Source organism: Salvelinus namaycush, chromosome 8, assembly GCF_016432855.1.
Source record: "Salvelinus namaycush isolate Seneca chromosome 8, SaNama_1.0, whole genome shotgun sequence".
Taxonomy (NCBI): Eukaryota; Metazoa; Chordata; class Actinopteri; order Salmoniformes; family Salmonidae; genus Salvelinus; species Salvelinus namaycush.
Genome location: NC_052314.1, coordinates 19198866 through 19220909, shown reverse-complemented (window position 1 = coordinate 19220909; position 22044 = coordinate 19198866). Strand labels below are relative to the sequence as shown.

The following is a 22044-nucleotide window of genomic DNA, read 5'->3' as shown; positions in this document are numbered from 1 at the left end:
TGTATATTACTGGGTTGCGTGTGTATATTACTGGGTTGTGTGTGTATATTACTGGGTTGCGTGTGTACATTACTGGCTTGTGTGTGTGTATATTACTGGGTTGTGTGTGTATATTACTGGGTTGTGTGTGTATATTACTGGGTTGTGTGTGTATATTACTGGGTTGTGTGTATATATATTACTGGGTTGTGTATATATATATTACTGGGTTGTGTGTGTATATTACTGGGTTGCGTGTGTATATTACTGGGTTGCGTGTGTATATTACTGGGTTGTGTGTGTACATTACTGGCTTGTGTGTGTATATTACTGGGTTGTGTGTGTATATTACTGGGTTGCGTGTGTACATTACTGGGTTGTGTGTGTATATTACTGGGTTGTGGATATTACTGGGTTGTGTGTGTATATTACTGGGTTGTGTGTATATATTACTGGGTTGTGTGTGTATATTACTGGGTTGTGTGTATATATTACTGGGTTGTGTGTATATATATTACTGGGTTGTGTATATATATATTACTGGGTTGTGTGTGTATATTACTGGGTTGTGTGTGTATATTACTGGGTTGTGTGTGTATATTACTGGGTTGTGTATATTACTGGGTTGCGTGTGTATATTACTGGGTTGTGTGTGTACATTACTGGCTTGTGTGTGTATATTACTGGGTTGTGTGTGTATATTACTGGGTTGCGTGTGTACATTACTGGGTTGTGTGTGTATATTACTGGGTTGTGTGTGTATATTACTGGGTTGTGTGTGTATATTACTGGGTTGTGTGTATATATTACTGGGTTGTGTGTGTATATTACTGGGTTGTGTGTATATATTACTGGGTTGTGTGTATATATATTACTGGGTTGTGTATATATATATTACTGGGTTGTGTGTGTATATTACTGGGTTGCGTGTGTATATTATTGGGTTGTGTGTGTATATTACTGGGTTGCGTGTGTATATTACTGGGTTGCGTGTATATATATTACTGGGTTGTGTGTATATATATTACTGGGTTGTGTGTATATATATTACTGGGTTGTGTATATATATTACTGGGTTGCGTGTGTATATTACTGGGTTGCATATGTATATTACTGGGTTGCGTGTGTATATTACTGGGTTGTGTATATTACTGGGTTGTGTGTGTATATTACTGGGTTGTGTGTATATATTACTGGGTTGTGTGTATATTACTGGGTTGCGTGTGTACATTACTGGCTTGTGTATATATATTACTGGGTTGTGTGTATATTACTGGGTTGTGTGTGTATATTACTGGGTTGCGTATGTATATTACTTGGTTGCGTGTGTATATTACTGGGTTGCGTGTGTATATTACTGGGTTGTGTGTATATTACTGGGTTGTGTGTATATATATTACTGGGTTGTGTATATATATATTACTGGGTTGTGTGTGTATATTACTGGGTTGCGTGTGTATATTACTGGGTTGCATATGTATATTACTGGGTTGTGTATATTACTGGGTTGTGTATATTACTGGGTTGTGTGTATATTACTGGGTTGTGTGTGTATATTACTGGGTTGTGTGTATATATATTACTGGGTTGTGTGTGTATATTACTGGGTTGCGTGTGTATATTACTGGGTTGTGTGTATATATATTACTGGGTTGTGTGTGTATATTACTGGGTTGTGTGTGTATATTACTGGGTTGTGTGTGTATAATACTGGGTTGTGTATATTACTGGGTTGTGTATATTACTGGGTTGTGTGTGTATATTACTGGGTTGTGTGTATATATTACTGGGTTGTGTGTATATTACTGGGTTGTGTGTGTATATTACTGGGTTGTGTGTATATATATTACTGGGTTGCGTATGTATAGTACTGGGTTGCGTGTATATATTACTGGGTTGTGTGTGTATATTACTTGGTTGTGTGTATATATATTACTGGGTTGTGTGTGTATATTACTGGGTTGTGTATTTTACTGGGTTGTGTGTATATATATATTACTGGGTTGTGTATATTACTGGGTTGTGTGTATATATATTACTGGGTTGTGTGTATATATTACTGGGTTGTGTGTATATATATTACTGGGTTGTGTGTATATATTACTGGGTTGTGTGTATATATATTACTGGGTTGTGTGTATATATTACTGGGTTGTGTGTATATATATTACTGGGTTGTGTGTATATATTACTGGGTTGTGTGTGTATATATTACTGGGTTGTGTGTATATATATTACTGGGTTGTGTGTATATATTACTGGGTTGTGTGTATATATATTACTGGGTTGTGTGTGTATATTACTGGGTTGTGTGTATATATATTACTGGGTTGTGTGTATATATTACTGGGTTGTGTGTATATATATTACTGGGTTGTGTGTGTATATTACTGGGTTGTGTGTGTATATTACTGGGTTGTGTGTATATATATTACTGGGTTGTGTGTATATATATTACTGGGTTGCGTGTATATATATTACTGGGTTGTGTGTATATATATTACTGGGTTGCGTGTATATATATTACTGGGTTGCGTGTATATATATTACTGGGTTGCGTGTATATATATTACTGGGTTGCGTGTATATATATTACTGGGTTGTGTGTGTATATTACTGGGTTGTGTGTGTATATTACTGGGTTGTGTGTGTATATTACTGGGTTGTGTGTGTATATTACTGGGTTGTGTGTGTATATTACTGGGTTGTGTGTGTATATTACTGGGTTGCGTGTATATATATTACTGGGTTGCGTGTATATATTACTGGGCTGTGTGTGTTAGGAAGCAGCTTGATGATCTTATGCTTCTCTCACAGGATAATGCATTTCTTCTGACTCTCTCCCCTGGGACTACACTGTCACACCCTCCTGTATGTGTGTGACTTACAGATTCCTGTTCTAGCACAGACTCATACAATTCCCTTCGACCAGAGAGGAAAGGACACTGTAGACTCGTGCATTCCCCCTGAGCAAATGCCTAGGCTTTAGCTCAGTGTGCTAACACGGTCAACCAAGGTTAGAACCCAGACATTCACACTTACGTTACAACGACAAACCACACTAGATCAGTTTACCTCAAAACCCATTCATTTTTGGGTTGTCAGGTTCTAAGGTGTACATTCTAGTATAGAAAATATGTTCTTTGGCTTGTTCAATACATGATTTGTACAAAACTACACATTTCTATGATTTTACAAAGATCTTTGACACTAAAATACAACACAATACCATTCCTTCAGGACGAGACATAAAACTCATTTAAATTAACTTGACGATGGCCACATTACCACAAAAACACATGGCAACAGGTGGTGATGGATGGACACGATAGTGTAAATAAAGTAGGTGACATACAGGACACAGTGCCTACACACGGTCTACCCAGAAAACCAAAATGTGAATAAGTCAAGAGGTATGAGTACTTTCTGAAGGACATTCTTACATGGTTTGTATCAGGGTGACCAAGACATTTCCTCAATGTTGTTAGAATGTTATTTATATGTTTCCAGTTTTGATCAATCAAGGAGGTTTATTTCACGCGTTGTGTTATCTTACTGTTGAGGAATTTGGCTGTACAACAATCCATGTAGAAACACATTACATGGCAATTATTTGTAATCACATGAACATGTATTAGACAAACACCACTGAGATGGGACGAACACAACTTTCCACTGACTTCCAGGTTGTGGTCTTTGGAAAGAGAGGATGACTCAATCTAGTATTTTACTCTTTTATAGTTGAGATGTTTTGACTTTTATTTCCCTTATAAACTTGATTTCGGAAATCATGTTAAATTATTGCTTGGCAGTTTCAGTGAGGCGTACATAGAAGACATATAGCCATAGTTTGAACAATCATTTGTTAAATCTCTTCTGTTATTGGTAACGGTGAGAGGTTAGCATGTGTTGGGGGTATGATCTTTGACCCTCTGTAACTTTCTCACTCATCATTATTCACAATTAACTCCACATCAATGTAGAAGTGTCGAGAAATATATTCTAAATAATCTTAAACCCAACCAAAACAAACTGCAAATGCATCCAACAAGTTTGTAGTCACAAGCTTGATGTAGTCATTGCGTGATAGGATTATGGGACAAAATACTAAACGTTTGATTACTTTAGAGGCGTCAATCTTTAGGGGTGTCAATCATTTCAAACCCTACCTTTTTGAGAAAACAATTCTTGTTTAACAAAATCTCTTTCTCTAAGCAATTGTAGAAGTATAAAATCATATCAATTGTATTTATTTATTTTATAGTCATTACTGCTCATCTTTATCAGGGGAGTCAATCATTTTGGACCTCACTTTATATGCTCATTGTATATGCTCATTAGGCCATTGAGTGCAGCATGTCCCCACTTGAAATCTTCCAGTGTCTAGGGTCAGGGCTGTGGCTGTGGCTGAGGCTGTGGCTGAGGCTGAGGAGGCTAGCAGGGCAGTAGCCAGTCCCCCTGGATGTGGAGCCCTGCTGTGGTCTGAGGTTGGGCTCTGAGACAGAGCTCGTGGTTTCAGTCTCTTCCCCGCCTCTCCCTCCAGGTCCCTAGTAGCGTTCAGCAGCACTTTGACACTCTGAGCGAAGACAGCTCTGGGGTCTGTAGCAGGGAGGGCAGGACAGGAACAGCTCTCCCTCAACTCCAGGTACTGGGGAGAGGGAGAGAGGGAGGTTATAGTGGAAACACACCAGAAAGACAAACGTATGAGAGCAGCGTGTGGCAGTGGCTTGTTATCGCCCTAGAGTCAACTGACGTACCGGTGCTTCAATGAAAGTAACGCAATATTTTTTTCCCCGTTTAAGCTAGAGATTTCTGTGTTTTTGCATTAGATGTGTCTCAAGCCACCGCATGCGCCGATGTCGCACTTCCCCATCTGCGGTGAAAGGTGGCAGAGATGGAGCGGTATTTGTCAGACCATGAGATATCCCAAAAATCGGTCTTCACTCTATGGAATGGGGAGACTCTCACGAACACAATGGTGGTCTCTACGACCCCCACAAGCGTCAGTGGACTCTTCTGAAGTTGGTACCGTCGATGTACCAACTTCTGTTTGTAGCGTACAAACCATTTGGGCTACAAACTACTGTGAGCCCACTGTGTTCTCCGTTTTGCTCTACGACCCTCAAGTTTCACGGGACTCATCTGAAGGTAACCGGTACCCGTTTAAAAAACGTATGAAGGTAGTTTTGTGCCTACCCAAAAAAGGCGTTAGCTAAACGATACATAATAATATGACCATCTTAAAACAATTATACAAGTCAGCTTAGAACCCCCCCACCCCCCCACTGAAAATGAACAATCGTCAGGAAACTAACTGAAAGTGACAGCAGATGCTGTGTGGTCAGAGACGATAGTACGGCCACAAGATTCTTTGAAAGTACATTTCGGCCGTCCGTTAATCAGGTGTGTTTTCTCTCCTACACACACGGTGGATGTGAGTAAATCCATCCCTAAATGTACGGATCCATATCACTACTTCTACAGGTCAATGTCCCAGTCTGGGATTCAACAGGAGGGCTCAGTAGCGTGCCAACTGTCTGTGTGTGTGTGTGTGTGTGTGTGTGTGCGCATGTAACCCTGTGTGACACACAGGAGTGTATTTACCCTTGAGTGTGTCTGTTTTAGCAGGAGAGGAACAGATGGAGAAAACACTAATTGTCCATCAGACGAGAGTTTGTGTGCTACTGTGCCTGTGAGGATATATGGGTGTGTGGTGTACATACATACATACGTCTGTGTGTGTGTGTCTTGTGTTTGTATGTACGTACACAACATGACCAAAAGTATGTGGACACCTGCTCCTCAATCATCTCATTCCAAAATCATGAGCATTAATATGGAGTTGGTCCCCCTTTGCTGCCAGAACAGCCTCCACTCTTCTGGGAAGGCTTTCCACTAGATGTTGGAACATTGCTGTCGGGACTTGCTTCCATTCAGCCACAAGAGTATTAGTGAGGTCGGGAACTGATGTTGGTCGATAAGGTCTGGCTCGCAGTCGGCGGTCAAATTCATCCCAAGGTGTTCAATGGGGTTGAGGTCGGGGCTCTGTGCAGGCCAGTCATGTTCTTCCACACCAATCTCGACAAACCATTTCTGTATGCACCTCGCTTTGTGCACAGGGGCATTGTCATGCTGAAACAGGAAAGGGCCTTCCCCAAATCGTTGCCACAAAGTTGGAAGCACAGAATCGTCTAGAATGTCATTGTATGCTGTAGCTTTAAGATTTCCTTTCACTGGACCTAAGGGGCCTAACCATGAAAAACAGCCCCAGACCATTATTCCTCCTCAACCAAACTTTATAGTCGGCGCTACGCATTTGAGCAGGTAGTGTTCTCCTGGCATCCGCCAAACCCAGATTTGTCCGTCAGACTGCCAGATGGTGAAGCATGATTCATCACTCCAGAGAACGCGTTTCCACTGCTCCAGTCCAATGACGGCGAGCTTTACACCACTCTTAGGGCCGTGCACGTGTAGGCTGACCATGTCGACGTGGGTTCGATTCCGTCCCACGCCCTTCAGGCAAAAATAACTAAATTCCCCCGATTGACTTGATTTGTTTACACATTTCAAATATGGGGAGACCAGGGATAATTTACCCCCCAATCTTGATAAGAAATGACCATACCAGACACTTTGAATAACATAAATAGGAAAAAATAAATAATAATAACAGTAAGATTCACCAACATGAGTTTCCATTCATACAAAGTGTCAGGTAAATCGCCACAGTAGATTTGCTGTGTTAAATAATGAAATACTTTATTTCCATTGTACAGAATGCTTGTCAAATAGATAAATCCCCCTTAGTCTGTTCAAAAAGTTGTTCCGATGATAAGACCAACCAGAGACCGAACATATCTTAAAAGGGTTGCAAGCAGGACTAAGGTAACCCCGACATCAACTTTTAGGGAGCGGTAATGAGGAGACCAACAATGGTTGTAATTGAGAAAAGCTGTGCAGGTGAATTTAGCACGTATTGATGGTTTAATGAGACATCAGCTGGTAATCTAGTGCCATCGATGGTTGCAATAGTCCAATAGGCTACATTCTGTGGGCTACCCGTTAGCCTATCCATTGTCACATAATGAATAAGTTACTGTGTTTCCCTGGCTGAGTTGATGAGCTGATTTGGGCCTACTGTAGAACAATAAACTTTACTCCACTGTGGATGCTTGTCCACGTTTTATAGATGATGTATAATTTGTAAATATATACTGAACAAAAATATAAACATAACATGTAAAGTGTTGGTCCCGTGTTTCATGAGCTAAAATAAAAGATCCCAGAAATGTTCCATACGCACAAAAAGCGTATTTCTCTCATATTTTGTGCACAAATATGTTAACATCCCCGTTTGTGAGCATTTCTCCTTTGCCCAGATAATCCATCCACCTGACAGGTGTGCTATATCAAGAAGCTAATTAAACAACATGATCATTACACGGGTGCACCTTGTGCTGGGGACAATAAAAGGTCACTCTAAAATGTTCCGTTTTGTCACACAACACTATGGCACAAATGTCTCAAGTTTTGAGGGAGCGTGCAATTGGCATGCTGACTGCAGGAATGTCCACCAGAGCTGTTGCCAGATAATTTAATGCTAACATCTCTACCATAAGCCGCCTCCAACGTCATCTTGAAAACATTGAAATAAAAGAAATTAACATGTGGGACTAATGCAGGTTCAGACTGGTCACTATATCTCCCAGCACTGGGCGCCAACTCATGAGGCTCGGAGCTGGAGCGCGCTGCTTAGACCACTGTGCTACGGCCTTTCACAATGCTCTAGTAGGCACTAAGAACACTTATGATACATAGGCTCGTCGGTTTTCATTATTCTGCTTTAACTTCTTTGTGATAGGGGGCAGCATTTTCACTTTTGGATGAATTGCATGCCCATAGTGAACTGCCTCCTACTCTGTCCCAGATGCTAATATATGCATATTATTATTGCTATTGGATATAAAACACTCTGACGTTTCTAAAACTGTTTGAATGATGTCTGTGAGTATAACAGAACTCATATGGCAGGCAAAAACCTGAGAAAAAAATCCAAACAGGAAGTGAGAATTCTGAGACTGGTCAATGTTCAACTCATCGCCTATTCAATTCCCTGTAAAATATGGATCTGTTTGCACTTCCTACGCCTTCCACTAGATGTCAACAGTCTGTAGAACGTGGAATGAAGCCTCTAGTGTGATGTGGGGCCGGATGGGAGGTGTTTCAGTCATTGGTCTGGCAGAATGCCAGTTCCTGGTCACGCGCGTTCCAAACGATATCGTCTTGCTTTCCATAACTTCTAGAGACACAAAGGAATTCTCCGGTTGGAACGTTATTGGATAGTTATGATAACAACATCCTGAAGATTGATTTTCTACTTAGTTTGACCAGTTTATGCGACCTGTTATATCACTTTTTTACGTTTTCGTCCGAGTTCGCCTGCATCTGCGCGAGCGTTTGGACATGTGCACTAAACATGCTAGCAAAAGTAGCTACTTAGACATAAGTAATGGACATTATCGAACAAAACAACGATTTATTGTGGAACTAGGATTCCTGGGAGTGCATTCTGATGAAGATCATCAAAGGTAAGGGAATATTTATGATGTAATTTCGTATTTCTGTTGACTCCAACATGGCAGAGAAATGTTGTTATTTTTGAGCGCCGTCTCAGATTATTGCATGGTGTACTTTTTACGTAAAGTTTTTTTGAAATCTGACACAGCGGTTGTATTAAGAACAAGTGTATCTTTAATTCTATGTAAAACATGTATCTTTCATCAAAGTTTATGATGAGTATTTCTGTTATTTGACGTGGCTCTCTGCAATTTCTCCGGATATTTTGGAGGCATTTCTGAACATGGCGCCAATGTAAACCGAGATTTGTGGATATAGATATGCACATTATCGAACAAAACATAAATGTATTGTGTAACATGATGTCCTATGAGTGTCATCTGATGAAGATCATCAAAGGTTAGTGATTCATTTTATCTCTATTTCTGCTTTTTGTGACTATTATCTTTTGCTGGGAAAATGGCTGTGTTTTTCTGTGGCTATGTACTGAGCTAACATAATTGTTTGGTGTGCTTTCCCCGTAAATCCTTTTGAAATCAGACATGTTGGCTGGATTCACAACATGTGTAGCTTTAATTTGGTGTCTTTCATTTGTGATTTCATGAAAGATTGATTTTTATAATAATATATTTGAATTTGGTGCGCTACATTTTTTCTGGCTTTTGGCCAAGTGGGACGCTACCGTCCCACATATCCCAGAGAAGGTAAGCCTTCCCTAAACCATAGTCCTAACCTTAACCACTCGGAATTCATGCCTAAACTGTTAACCATTTGAGTTGTTTCCGTCTTAACCCTGTAACAACGCAGAATTAACACTGTAAAAAACGTGGAACGAATGCGTAAAAAAATAGACCTTCATCCATGAGTTAAAGGGCAGTGGGCAGGATTCAAATCCATGTAGACTGTGTGTCCCGGGAAACAGACATTGAGGAAACCATACATCTATTCTGCCTTATGCTTGCCTTCAACATTTAATAAAACAATTGATTAAAAAATAATAATAATAAAGATGTCCCCTAACGAAAACTGCATCTACCTCTACATAAGAATTCACACGAGACATGCTGTAGCCTGCATGTAGCCTACATAAGGTATAATGTAGGTACGGTGTGCGTTGTATACAAAACAAACGCCTTCAGCTGCCCCCTGGCGGTGAGGCTAAATATTTATTCAGATATTAAAATCTCATTGCTGCAGGATTATTTTCCTCCTGCGACGAATGGGGTCAAATTAGGCTCCGACATATGTAGGTGTCTCGTTAGACTAGACTCCCTGCTCAATCCTACAGCTCTGTTGGGAGTACTCCTCTTGCACCAGTCTTCAGGCCATGTGATGCGCTTCTATACATTAGCAACACCAGTAGGTCACGTGGACTATTCTAACTACCTGCGGTGTGAGACCAGGTATAGCAGACTCATCGGTCGTGTGCATACCACAAACACACAGCCATCATGTCTCATCAGACTGCAGGAATGACTTGATGACAAGATTGACATCATATAGGAAGGGAAAGAGGGATACCTAGTCAGTTGTTGGAATGAACGCATTTAACTGAAATGTGTCTTCCGCATTTAACCCAACCCCTCTGAATATAGACCCTTGGCGACAGTGTATACTGGTGTATGTGGACGAGTCTCTCTCCCGCTCTCTCTCTCTCCCCTGCATGCTTGCTACCTGTGGGACCAGCCTGTCCAGCTGTATAACTCTGTTCCTGTGAGAGGGGTGTGTGGAGAGCCACTCTGGTACTGAATGTTCTCCTCTCAGCTGGTCACTGATCTCCATCTGCTGCCAGAACACTGGCCCTGCCCGCACATCAGCACATGCCTGGAGGGAGAGACAGACTGGGTTACACACACCCTGGGCGCCTGTATGGTTGTCACGGAAACGATACATTACTACAGCATCCAGAACAGGTTGACGGTTAGAAGAGTGGGAGAAATTCTAGATTTGACAACATCGCCATCTAGTGCACTGTAGGCAGCTGTAAGTTTAGTCAGCATATACAGAAGGGTCAGGAGGCAAGAGTGAGACAGAGCTACTGTCCTATCCTGTACCTTGGCAGCCAGCTGGAGTCCAACCTGATCAGCTTCTGCCTCCAACTTCCTGCTATAGGGACGATCAAACAGGAACTGACAGAGAGACACACACACAGAGAGAGAGAGAGAGGGAGAGAGAAAGACAGAGAGAGACACAGAGACAGAGAAAGACAGAGACATACACAGAGAGAGACACAGAGACAGAGAAAGACAGAGACATACACAGAGAGAGACAGAAAGAGAGAGAGACACAGAAAGAGAGAGAGACACAGAGACAGAGAGAGACACAGAGACAGAGAGAGACACAGAGACAGAGAGATTAGTTAAACATATCTTCCACCACATGAAAAATCCTGATATGTGTCTGTTACCTGTATGAGCTTAGTCTGTATCCACTGTCCCAGTACAGCCAGGCTGTCTCGAGGACACATGGCCCAGATGGCTGTTAGCAGGATCAGAGACAGGAAGTCTACCACATGAGACATACTGGCCTGCTCTGCCTGGAGGGAGGAAGGGAGGGAAGGAGCAAAAAGAGAGAAAAAAGTAGGGAGGGGAGAGAGAACGTAGAAAAGCAACAAATAAATAATTCTCTGTAAGTGTATTGATTGTTCCCACCTATTTCATCTCAACTTTTAATTCAGACCTAATATGGAGATTACATTAGGAAACGGTGAATCTAACAGCAGACACCCAGAGCGAGGCTGGAACTGATTAATCCATATTCATTTTCTTCATCCAATTAAACGGTCCTGTATTGGAGGGTATACAGGTCTCAGAGGAAAGGATCAGAAACCAACTCCAAACATTTCTCTCAGAGCAAGAGCCATATCCGATTAGAACAGTCAGCTGCTCTGATTCCATTGAAAAGGGACCAGACTCTCTACTTAAAAACGTCTGTACCGTCAGTCCAGAAACACCATTAGCGTCTCAGACATCTAAAGTACTCTCTGTCTGTGAGCTTCTTACAACTAGTGACTGATGATACAACCCCACTACAATTAATGACATCCTCTCTGAAGACCTGCAACAGATCTGAGCTGTAGGTCAGGTGAGGTGACGTGGATGAGAGAGAGGAGGAGAGCAGTAGTACTGTAGCATGACTGAGGCTGACGAGTCACTCGGCACAGAACAGGACACGACTCTGTGTAGCCCCCAAGCAAGCAACGAGAAAACACACACACACAGTCTTGTATAACTAACCTTGTGAGGACACACAATTCAGTCCTATTCAAAATCCTCACACACGTATACTAGAGACAGACAAAAAGGCCTGGCTGTATACTCAGTGTCCCATCACTAGAGAGACAGACGGAAAGGCCTGGCTGTATACTCAGTGTACCATCACTAGAGAGACAGATGGAAAGGCCTGGCTGTATACTCACAGAGTGTCCCATCACTAGAGAGACAGACAGAAAAGCCTGGCTGTATAGTCAGTGTACCATCACTAGAGAGACAGACAGAAAGGCCTGGCTGTATAGTCAGTGTACCATCACTAGAGAGACAGACAGAAAAGCCTGGCTGTATAGTCAGTGTACCATCACTAGAGAGACAGATGGAAAGGCCTGGCTGTATAGTCAGTGTCCCATCACTAGAGAGACAGACAGAAAGGCCTGGCTGTATACTCAGTGTCCCATCACTAGAGAGACAGACAGAAAGGCCTGGCTGTATAGTCAGTGTACCATCACTAGAGAGACAGACAGAAAGGCCTGGCTGTATAGTCAGTGTACCATCACTAGAGAGACAGATGGAAAGGCCTGGCTGTATACTCAGTGTACCATCACTAGAGAGACAGACAGAAAGGCCTGGCTGTATACTCAGTGTACCATCACTAGAGAGACAGACAGAAAGGCCTGGCTGTATAGTCAGTGTCCCATCACTAGAGAGACAGGTGGAAAGGCCTGGCTGTATAGTCAGTGTACAATCACTAGAGAGACAGACAGAAAGGCCTGGCTGTATACTCAGTGTACCATCACTAGAGAGACAGACAGAAAGGCCTGGCTGTATACTCAGTGTACCATCACTAGAGAGACAGACAGAAAGGCCTGGCTGTATACTCACAGAGTGTCCCATCACTGCGTGGGCCATCTCATGTGCCAGGATGAAGGTGAGCTGGTGAATATCTGCAACGGCCTCCAACATCCCAGTGAACATGAACACCTTTCCATTCTAGAGGAGAGAGACAGGTATCATACAAACAACAGTCAACTTTTGCTCTTACTGTTTTGATCTGCGCTGGCCAGTTTCGTCTACATGTTTTGATCTGGACTGGGAATAAAAACAAAGTCACACACACACACACACACACACACACACACACAGCAGGGCCTGGGACTCACAGGCAGTATGAAAGCGTTGACGGTAGGGCTGTCGACCAAGTGGACGCTCCATGGAACAGAGAAGACCTCTGGGATGTCTTTGTTCCTCTGGGCCAGGTGCTCCACCACTCTCTCTACCACCTGGTGACGAGGATCCTTCTCTGGAACCATCAACTCAGCAAATTCCTCCATGTACTGGGTAGAAAACACACACACACGGTTAAATCAACATCCTCCATGCACTGAGGACACAAACAAGAGTCGGTTACTGAACTATTATTATATTATAATTAAGCAATAAGGCCCGAGGGGGTGTGGTATATGGCCAATATACCACGGCTAACGGCTGTTCTTCTGCACGACGCAATGCGGAGTGCCTGGATACAGGCCTTAGCCGTGGTATATTGGCCATCTACCACACACCCGAGGTGCCTTATTGCTGTTATAAACTGGTTACCACCGTAATTAGAACAGTATATACGGTCTGATATACCACGGCTCTCAGCCAATCAGCATTCAGGGCTCGAACCACCAGGTTTATAATATATCATATATTATGAAATCACAATTTCCTAAAACAGGTTCATCTGAATGGTTAAAAACGACGATCTTATTAGATTTAATATGGCCCACAGGGTTAACAGCATCTCTTCACCCTCTCTCTGTCCGCGGTACTGCAGGCATTGTTAGCAAAAAACAGGATTCCCCCATTATAGTAAATGGAATACATTTTTTAAGACAATTATGATACCAATAATTGCTTCTAATACACCAGATATATGTAGTACTGGGCTAGCCTGCAACGTCACTTCCTGGAGTAGCTCAAACCGTGCATGTTATGTCTCCATGAGACGTTATCTTAACAGACTTCATTTGTCTTCAACGCGCTATTGAGTCTTCACAAAGGAATGAATGGTGTCACGTGATCGATGGCCATTCATATATACAGTTATTGGTCTCACCCCATCTCCTGTCACTGCAGCCAGCTCCATGTAGTTCTCTCTACTGAAGACTAGGAGGCGTGTGCGTCCCGTGATGGGCGATTCGTCCAGATGAGTCAGGAAGAAACTTGCCATGATCACCATAGCAACCATACCCCCGGCCACCAGCTGCCAACGGCGACGCCAGAAGTTCTGACGCACGAGCTGCTGCTTATTGGGCGGGAGGGCCAACCACCACTTCCTGATACTCCTAGAGGAGAGGGGACACCAAAATTACCATGTAGCACTACTAGAGACAGAGACACCAAAAACACCATGTAGCACTACTAGAGACAGAGACACCAAAAACACCATGCAGCACTACTAGAGACAGAGACACCAAACACACCATGTAGCACTACTAGGGACAGAGACACCAAAAACACCATGTAGCACTACTAGAGACAGAGACACCAAAAACACCATGTAGCACTACTAGAGACAGAGACACCAAAAACACCATGTAGCACTACTAGAGACAGAGACACCAAAAACACCATGTAGCACTACTAGAGACAGAGACACCAAACACACCATGCAGCACTACTAGAGACAGAGACACCAAAAACACCATGTAGCACTACTAGAGACAGAGACACCAAAAACACCATGCAGCACTACTAGAGACAGAGACACCAAAAACACCATGTAGCACTACTAGAGACAGAGACACCAAAAACACCATGTAGCACTACTAGAGACAGAGACGCCAAAAACACCATGCAGCACTACTAGAGACAGAGACTCCAAACACACCATGTAGCACTACTAGAGACAGAGACGCCAAAAACACCATGTAGCACTACTAGAGACAGAGACACCAAAAACACCATGTAGCACTACTAGAGACAGAGACACCAAAAACACCATGTAGCACTACTAGAGACAGAGACACCAAAAACACCATGCAGCACTACTAGAGACAGAGACACCAAACACACCATGTAGCACTACTAGAGACAGAGACACCAAAAACACCATGTAGCACTACTAGAGACAGACGCCAAAAACACCATGTAGCACTACTAGAGACAGAGACACCAAACACACCATGTAGCACTACTAGAGACAGAGACACCAAAAACACCATGCAGCACTACTAGAGACAGAGACACCAAAAACACCATGTAGCACTACTAGAGACAGAGACACCAAAAACACCATGTAGCACTACTAGAGACAGAGACACCAAAAACACCATGCAGCACTACTAGAGACAGAGACGCCAAACACACCATGTAGCACTACTAGAGACAGAGACGCCAAAAACACCATGTAGCACTACTAGAGACAGAGACGCCAAAAACACCATGTAGCACTACTAGAGACAGAGACGCCAAAAACACCATGTAGCACTACTAGAGACAGAGACGCCAAAAACACCATGTAGCACTACTAGAGACAGAGACACCAAACACACCATGTAGCACTACTAGAGACAGAGACACCAAACACACCATGCAGCACTACTAGAGACAGAGACGCCAAAAACACCATGTAGCACTACTAGAGACAGAGACGCCAAACACACCATGTAGCACTACTAGAGACAGAGACACCAAAAACACCATGTAGCACTACTAGAGACAGAGACACCAAAAACACCATGTAGCACTACTAGAGACAGAGACACCAAAAACACCATGTAGCACTACTAGAGACAGCGACACCAAACACACCATGTAGCACTACTAGAGACAGAGACACCAAAAACACCATGTAGCACTACTAGAGACAGAGACACCAAACACACCATGCAGCACTACTAGAGACAGAGACACCAAAAACACCATGCAGCACTACTAGAGACAGAGACACCAAAAGCACCATGTAGCACTACTAGAGACAGAGACACCAAAAGCACCATGTAGCACTACTAGACAGAGACACCAAACACACCATGTAGCACTACTAGAGACAGAGACACCAAAAACACCATGTAGCACTACTAGAGACAGAGACACCAAAAACACCATGTAGCACTACTAGAGACAGACACACCAAAAACACCATGTAGCACTACTAGAGACAGAGACACCAAACACACCATGTAGCACTACTAGAGACACCAAAAACACCATGTAGCACTACTAGAGACAGAGACGCCAAAAACACCATGTAGCACTACTAGAGACAGAGACGCCAAAAACACCATGTAGCACTACTAGAGACAGAGACGCCAAAAACACCATGTAGCACTACTAGAGACAGAGACGCCAAAAACACCATGTAGCACTACTAGAGACAGAGACGCCAAAAACACCATGTAGCACTACTAGAAACAGAGACACCAAACACACCATGTAGCACTACTAGAGACAGACACCCCAAACACACCATGCAGCACTACTAGAGACAGAGACACCAAAAACACCATGTAGCACTACTAGAGACAGAGACACCAAAAACACCATGTAGCACTACTAGAGACAGACACACCAAAAACACCATGTAGCACTACTAGAGACAGAGACGCCAAAAACACCATGTAGCACTACTAGAGACAGAGACACCAAAAACACCATGTAGCACTACTAGAGACAGAGACACCAAAAACACCATGCAGCACTACTAGAGACAGAGACACCAAACACACCATGTAGCACTACTAGAGACAGAGACACCAAACACACCATGTAGCACTACTAGAGACAGAGACACCAAACACACCATGTAGCACTACTAGAGACAGAGACGCCAAAAACACCATGTAGCACTACTAGAGACAGACACACCAAAAACACCATGTAGCACTACTAGAGACAGAGACACCAAACACACCATGTAGCACTACTAGAGACAGAGACACCAAAAACACCATGTAGCACTACTCGAGACAGAGACACCAAACACACCATGTAGCACTACTAGAGACAGAGACACCAAACACACCATGTAGCACTACTAGAGACAGAGCAGGAACGTCTATCTTACCATCATTAACCTTATCAATGTACTGTGCATTCGGAAAGTATTCAGACCCCTTCACCTTTTCCACATTTTGTTACGTTACAGCATTATTCTAGAAAGCATCAAATACATTTTTTCCCTCATCAATCTACACACAATACCCCATAATGACAAAGCGAAAAAACAGGTTAAGAAATGTTTTGCAAACCTATTAAAAATAGAAAACAGAAAAACCTTATTTACATAAGTATTCAGACCCTTTGCTATGAGAGCTTACGTGCATCCTGTTTCTATTGATCATCCTTGAGATGTTTCTACAACTTGATTGGAGTCCACCTGTGGTAAATTCAATTGATTGGACATGATTTGGAAAGGCACACACCTGTCAATATAAGATCCCACAGTTGACAGTGCATGTCAGAGCAAAAACCAAGCCATGAGGTTGAAGGACTTGTCCGTAGAGCTCCAAGACAGGATTGCGTCAAGGCACACATCTGGGAAAGTGTACCAAAAAACGTCTGCAGTATTGAAGATCTCCAAGAAAACAGTGGCCTCCATCAAGGCGGAAGAAGTTTGGAACCAGCAAGAATCTTCGTAGAGCTGGCCACCCAGCCGAACTGAGCAATCGGGGGAGAAGGGCCTTGGTCAGGGAGCTGACCAAGAACCCGATGGTCACTCTGACAGAGCTCTAGAGTTCCTCTGTGGAGATGGTTGTCCTTCTGGAATGTTCTCCCATCTCTGCAGCACTCCACCAATCAGGCCTTTATGGTAGAGTGGCCAGACAAAAGCCACTCAGCAAAAGGCATATGACAGCCCGTTTGGAGTTTGTCAAAAGGCACCTAAAGACTCTCAGACCATGAGAAACAAGATTCTCTGGTCTGATGAAACCAAGATTGAACTCTTGGGCCTGAATGCCATGCATCACATCTGGAGGAAACCAGGTACCGCTCATCCCCTGGACAATATCATCCCTACGGTGAAACATGGTGGTGGCAGCATCATGCGGTGGGGATATTTTTCAGCGGCAGGGACTGGGAGACTAGTCAGGATCGAGGGAAAGATCAACGGAGCAAAGCACAGAGAGACCTGCTCCAGAGCACTCAGGACCTTAGACTGGGGCGAAGGTTCACCTTCCAACAGGACAACAACCCTAAGCACACAGCCAAGACAACATAGGAGTGGCTCCGGGACAAGTCTCTGAATTTCCTTGAGTGGCACAGACAGAGCCCGGACTTGAAACAGATCAAACATCTCTGGAGAGACCTGAAAATAGCTGTGCAGCAACACTCCCCATCCAACCTGACAGAGCTTGAGAGGATCTGCAGAGAAGAAGGGGAGAAACTCCCCAAATACAGGTGTGCCAAGCTTGTAGCGTCGTACCCAGGAAGACACAAGGCTGTAATCGCTACCAAAGGTGCTACAACAACATACTTAGTAAAGAGTCTGAATACCTATGTAAATGTGATATACATTTTAATTTTTTATACATTTGCAAAAATGTCAAATCTTTTTTTGGATTTGTCATTATGGGGTGTTATGTGTAGATTGAGGAGGGGAAAAAACTTTAATCCATTTTAGAATAAGGCTGTGATGTAATAAAATGTAGAAAAAGTGAAGGGGTCTGAAAACTTCAAATGCATTGTAGATGGAAGGAGACGACACTCGGACGTGTATCTTACCTGCCCAGTATAATAGCCACTATCTTCTGCAGGGGTTTGAGTACCAGCCATATGAGAGGCGCAGGCAGGGCGCGGAGAGGAGCAGAGGTATGGATGAAGTTATGTCCATGCTTAGACAGCCATATAACAGGGAGAGAGTGGACAGCAGGGTCAGGTCTAGGTGTCCCCACTGGGAAAAGTACTGTTCTTGCATTCTCAGATGAGAAAAGTCGTCTCTGAGATAAAGATGGCCTTAAGTGTAGTTGACAAACAGAGTCTGTGGTTTCAGGCTGCAGTAGATTCCGACATGTGTTGGTTGAGTAGAGTTCTGTAGAAGGTAATGTCCTCCTGGTTGTTGATTGTCTCTGTCGGCAAAGGGAGGTTTGAAAGCTTCTAGACAGGTAGGCAGGTAGGCAACTGCGTTGGTTCCTCATGAGACGGACACACAACAACTCCATGGTTCCTGAATGAGAAGACACCAATTCCTGAAATGCCCAGGTGAAAGCCTATGGAAGAACAGTCCTTGACTATGGAAGCCCATTCCCGCCAACCCAAAAAACACAAAGGGCTCTATTCAATCTGCATCGCGGAAGTTCAGCTTTAGAGCGTGATTTAAATTTAAAAGCAATGTTCCCGCTGTAGCGGAGACTGCATTCACGGTAAACTCGGAAACGCTTGAGCTTTACTAATTGAACAGAGCCCTAAAATGTCGATACTATGTTTATTTTCAGGCAAAGGTCTACCCAAGCCCCCACCAAAATATGCCCCCAGCACCAGAAAACCTGTGCCAATGCTACCAAGAAGCAAAAGGCTAAAACACAGCACAAGCCACCAAGTAATGACGGTGAGGATGGCCCTTCACAACATAAGCAAACCCCTTATTCTCATTCTTGATCAATTGGGAAAGGTATTTTATCTGTACCAAGAATTGTCATGATGTATTTTACTGCAGAGAATCTTGAGCCTTCATGCTCCGAGGACAGGTCATGTGGGAGACCGAGGTCTCCTGCCTCTTCAGATGAGATCCCCCTCACCAAAGCGCTGCAAAGGCTCAGATCCTTTTCCTATGCCGGAAGCAAGTATGACAACTATTTTTTATGATATTGAAATTAGGCTGTTATATTTGGAAGTTAAAAAAAATGTAAATGACTTTAACAATACATTTTTTTATTTATTTTAAGTCCTATAACTCCTTTGTGAGATTAGTGACCTTTTAAAGGACAGTCGACGAGTCCGGTTGAGGAATTCTACTTCAACCTGAACGAGACGGAAGAAGTATTACTAAAGATGGAAGAGCAGCTAATGGAGAATGATTTCCGAAAATACATGGTGAGAAATTAAATGTTTCATTGGTATGAATTTAATGACATTATATTGCAATGTAGTACTGGATGGAAAATTCCACTACATGTGGAATGCATTAGTGTCTTTTTGTCAAATTAGATATCTCAGATCTCAAAGCTGGGGGGAAAGACATCCCGGACCAGGTGAAGAGAGCAATGCACTGGTAAACTATTACCATATTTGTTTCACTTCTTCAAAATAGGTCATGGTGTGTTGCTTGTAAAGTACATAGTTTGTGTTCTATACAGAACCCTGACAAACAAGCCTCATGTCAACGATGAATATGAAAGGAAACAAGGGGATGAGTGCCTTTGAGGACTCCACCCTTTGCAGCATCATATGTACAGTGGAGGCCAAATCATGACATTTTACATGACATTTGAATACCTTCTCTAGCTAATATTTGCTTTCCCCCTTTACACCAAGTGTGAGTCTTGGCGAATCAAAGGCTACAGAGGCAGAAATACTACAGGTGATGTCAACCTGCCTGAAATATGCACCCTGGCCGCAAGGGGGGCAGTGGAAGGGCATGAAATAGTTCTTAAGAAGTTAAAAGCATCAAAGCCTGTTACGACAGTGTCTTTTTTAAAAGCTTTTATCTATACATCTATTTTTTGGTGCAATACATTTATTTAAACTGTTCTTGACTTTTGCAACACACGTTTTTACATGGACAAAGGTTTACACAATGCTGTTCCAAGTTAAAGCTCTAATTGTGTTACACAGAATGACAATAACCAACAGTAGTATAGACCCTATGTCTGGAAGATACAATTCTACTCATGGTGCAAAGTGTATTATACATCAGAGTGCTTTTCAAGAGTGTGCAACATCAAACAGGTCCTAGTTGATACCGTTTGTTTCCCTATTCGTAGCTCAGGCGCTTATCCTTATTTAATGTAAAGAAGCCTACGTCACAAAACGGCTAATACTTCTCAACACACTTCATGGATTGGCGATAATCCCTGTTGAATTCATGGTGTTTCGGTAAAATCCGATCACAATGTGGTCTCAACCTCACTCCAATATAGAAATGTATTTGATTATTAGATGAGTATAGTTTTCAAACTCGATAGTACCGGAATTAAGAAACAACTGTTGGCTTGAGTGGGTGAATAAAAGTTAAAATCTCATTGATCAACGTCTCAACCAAATATTACCAACATTTCCACGTTGAAATGAAGTGGTTCCCAGTGGGTTGTTTCCCGTGGCCAGAGGGGATCAGAGTGCATAGGCTTCTCTAGGCTACCTGCAGCTGTTGTTGTTATCAGTAGGCTACAGCTGATCAGAGTGAAGCACAGATTAACTGTGCAAAGGTAGACAGATCTTGTGGCAAATCAGTCTAAACAAAGTTACTTTGTTGTCCATCTTTTCAATGTTTTTGTGGCAACATTTTAATTAAACCAAATCAAAAGTGCTGGGGCAACTGCCAGTTTGGCACAAGTATGCGGGCAGCCCGGCTGTACTGACCTCTGCAACCATACATGGACATCGGCACACAATGCTACAAATAAAATAATCCTATTCTTATGTTGCTGAACATTTTGCGATAATCAACCATTTTTGATCATGATTCAACATTTTAAAGTATCTACATTTTTATATAGTATCTCAAACGTTTGACTTACGCGTCTCAATGTTGAAATAGTATACCTTTTAAGATCGTACGTTAACATTTTGACTTGAGTATCTCGAAATTGATAGCGTCGACAAAACAAATGTGGCGGGAATGGGCTTCCATAAGTGACACATTGAGTTCAACTGACATTCGTTTGCAATTGCCAGTAGTTTCCCCGAGATTACCACCTTTTAACTGTGGTTTTATTAATATCTAGTAATGTGGGTAACAGATGCAATGTCATGTCATTGCAATCTTGCCTACCGTCGTTACTTAGCTATAACTACCTAGCTAGCTGATCTAAAGCAATGCACCAATAAAGATAGCACGTGTAAACACGTTAAATTTGCCTTTATGTGATCGATACTTTCTTAAAACCCCTTAGTTCATCTTGGTGGCTCCAGCTTGAGAAATAAATTCGGATTTACCTTTATTCAATTACTTTGACGGTCCTCTGCAAGTCAAACACATAGAAACTGTCTTGTGCGTCTAAAATAATAGTCCCCCCTGCAACTGCAATGCATGCTCTAAGACAATGTTCCGACAACGACTGTCTCCTCAAAAATGACATTCTCCAGACAGCGTCTATTCATGTTTCAAACTGAAATTACATGCACTACATTATGC

At 42.7% G+C, this 22044-nt stretch overlaps 1 protein-coding gene across 2 annotated transcripts; it reads right to left on the bottom strand.

The window, feature by feature from the left end:
• Nucleotides 1-3055: 3055 nt before the first annotated feature.
• On the bottom strand, nucleotides 3056-21989 carry oma1 (OMA1 zinc metallopeptidase). 2 transcript variants are annotated; one of them, XM_038999416.1, is made up of 9 exons: nucleotides 21846-21989; nucleotides 18477-18940; nucleotides 13870-14098; nucleotides 12929-13102; nucleotides 12651-12758; nucleotides 10964-11092; nucleotides 10611-10685; nucleotides 10231-10380; nucleotides 3056-4627 (listed from the first exon to the last, which is right to left on the bottom strand). In XM_038999416.1, exons 2-9 carry the CDS (start codon nucleotides 18911-18913, stop codon nucleotides 4301-4303), a joined length of 1629 nt encoding a protein of 542 aa, XP_038855344.1. In that variant the 5' UTR covers nucleotides 18914-18940; nucleotides 21846-21989; the 3' UTR covers nucleotides 3056-4300. The 2 variants fall into 2 exon arrangements, with proteins under 2 accessions (XP_038855344.1, XP_038855343.1); XM_038999415.1 differs by having other exon boundaries at nucleotides 18477-18918.
• Nucleotides 21990-22044: the final 55 nt, after the last annotated feature.

Excerpts from the sequence above, each read along its gene's own strand:
- oma1 (XM_038999416.1), bottom strand. The coding sequence starts at position 18,913 with ATGGAGTTGTTGTGTGTCCGTCTCATGAGGAACCAACGCAGTTGCCTA. Across the intron at positions 10,686-10,963 it reads TACAGACTAAGCTCATACAG|TTCCTGTTTGATCGTCCCTA; the intron begins GTAACAGACACA and ends TCTCTCTGTCAG. Across the intron at positions 10,381-10,610 it reads GACTCCAGCTGGCTGCCAAG|GCATGTGCTGATGTGCGGGC; the intron begins GTACAGGATAGG and ends CTCTCCCTCCAG.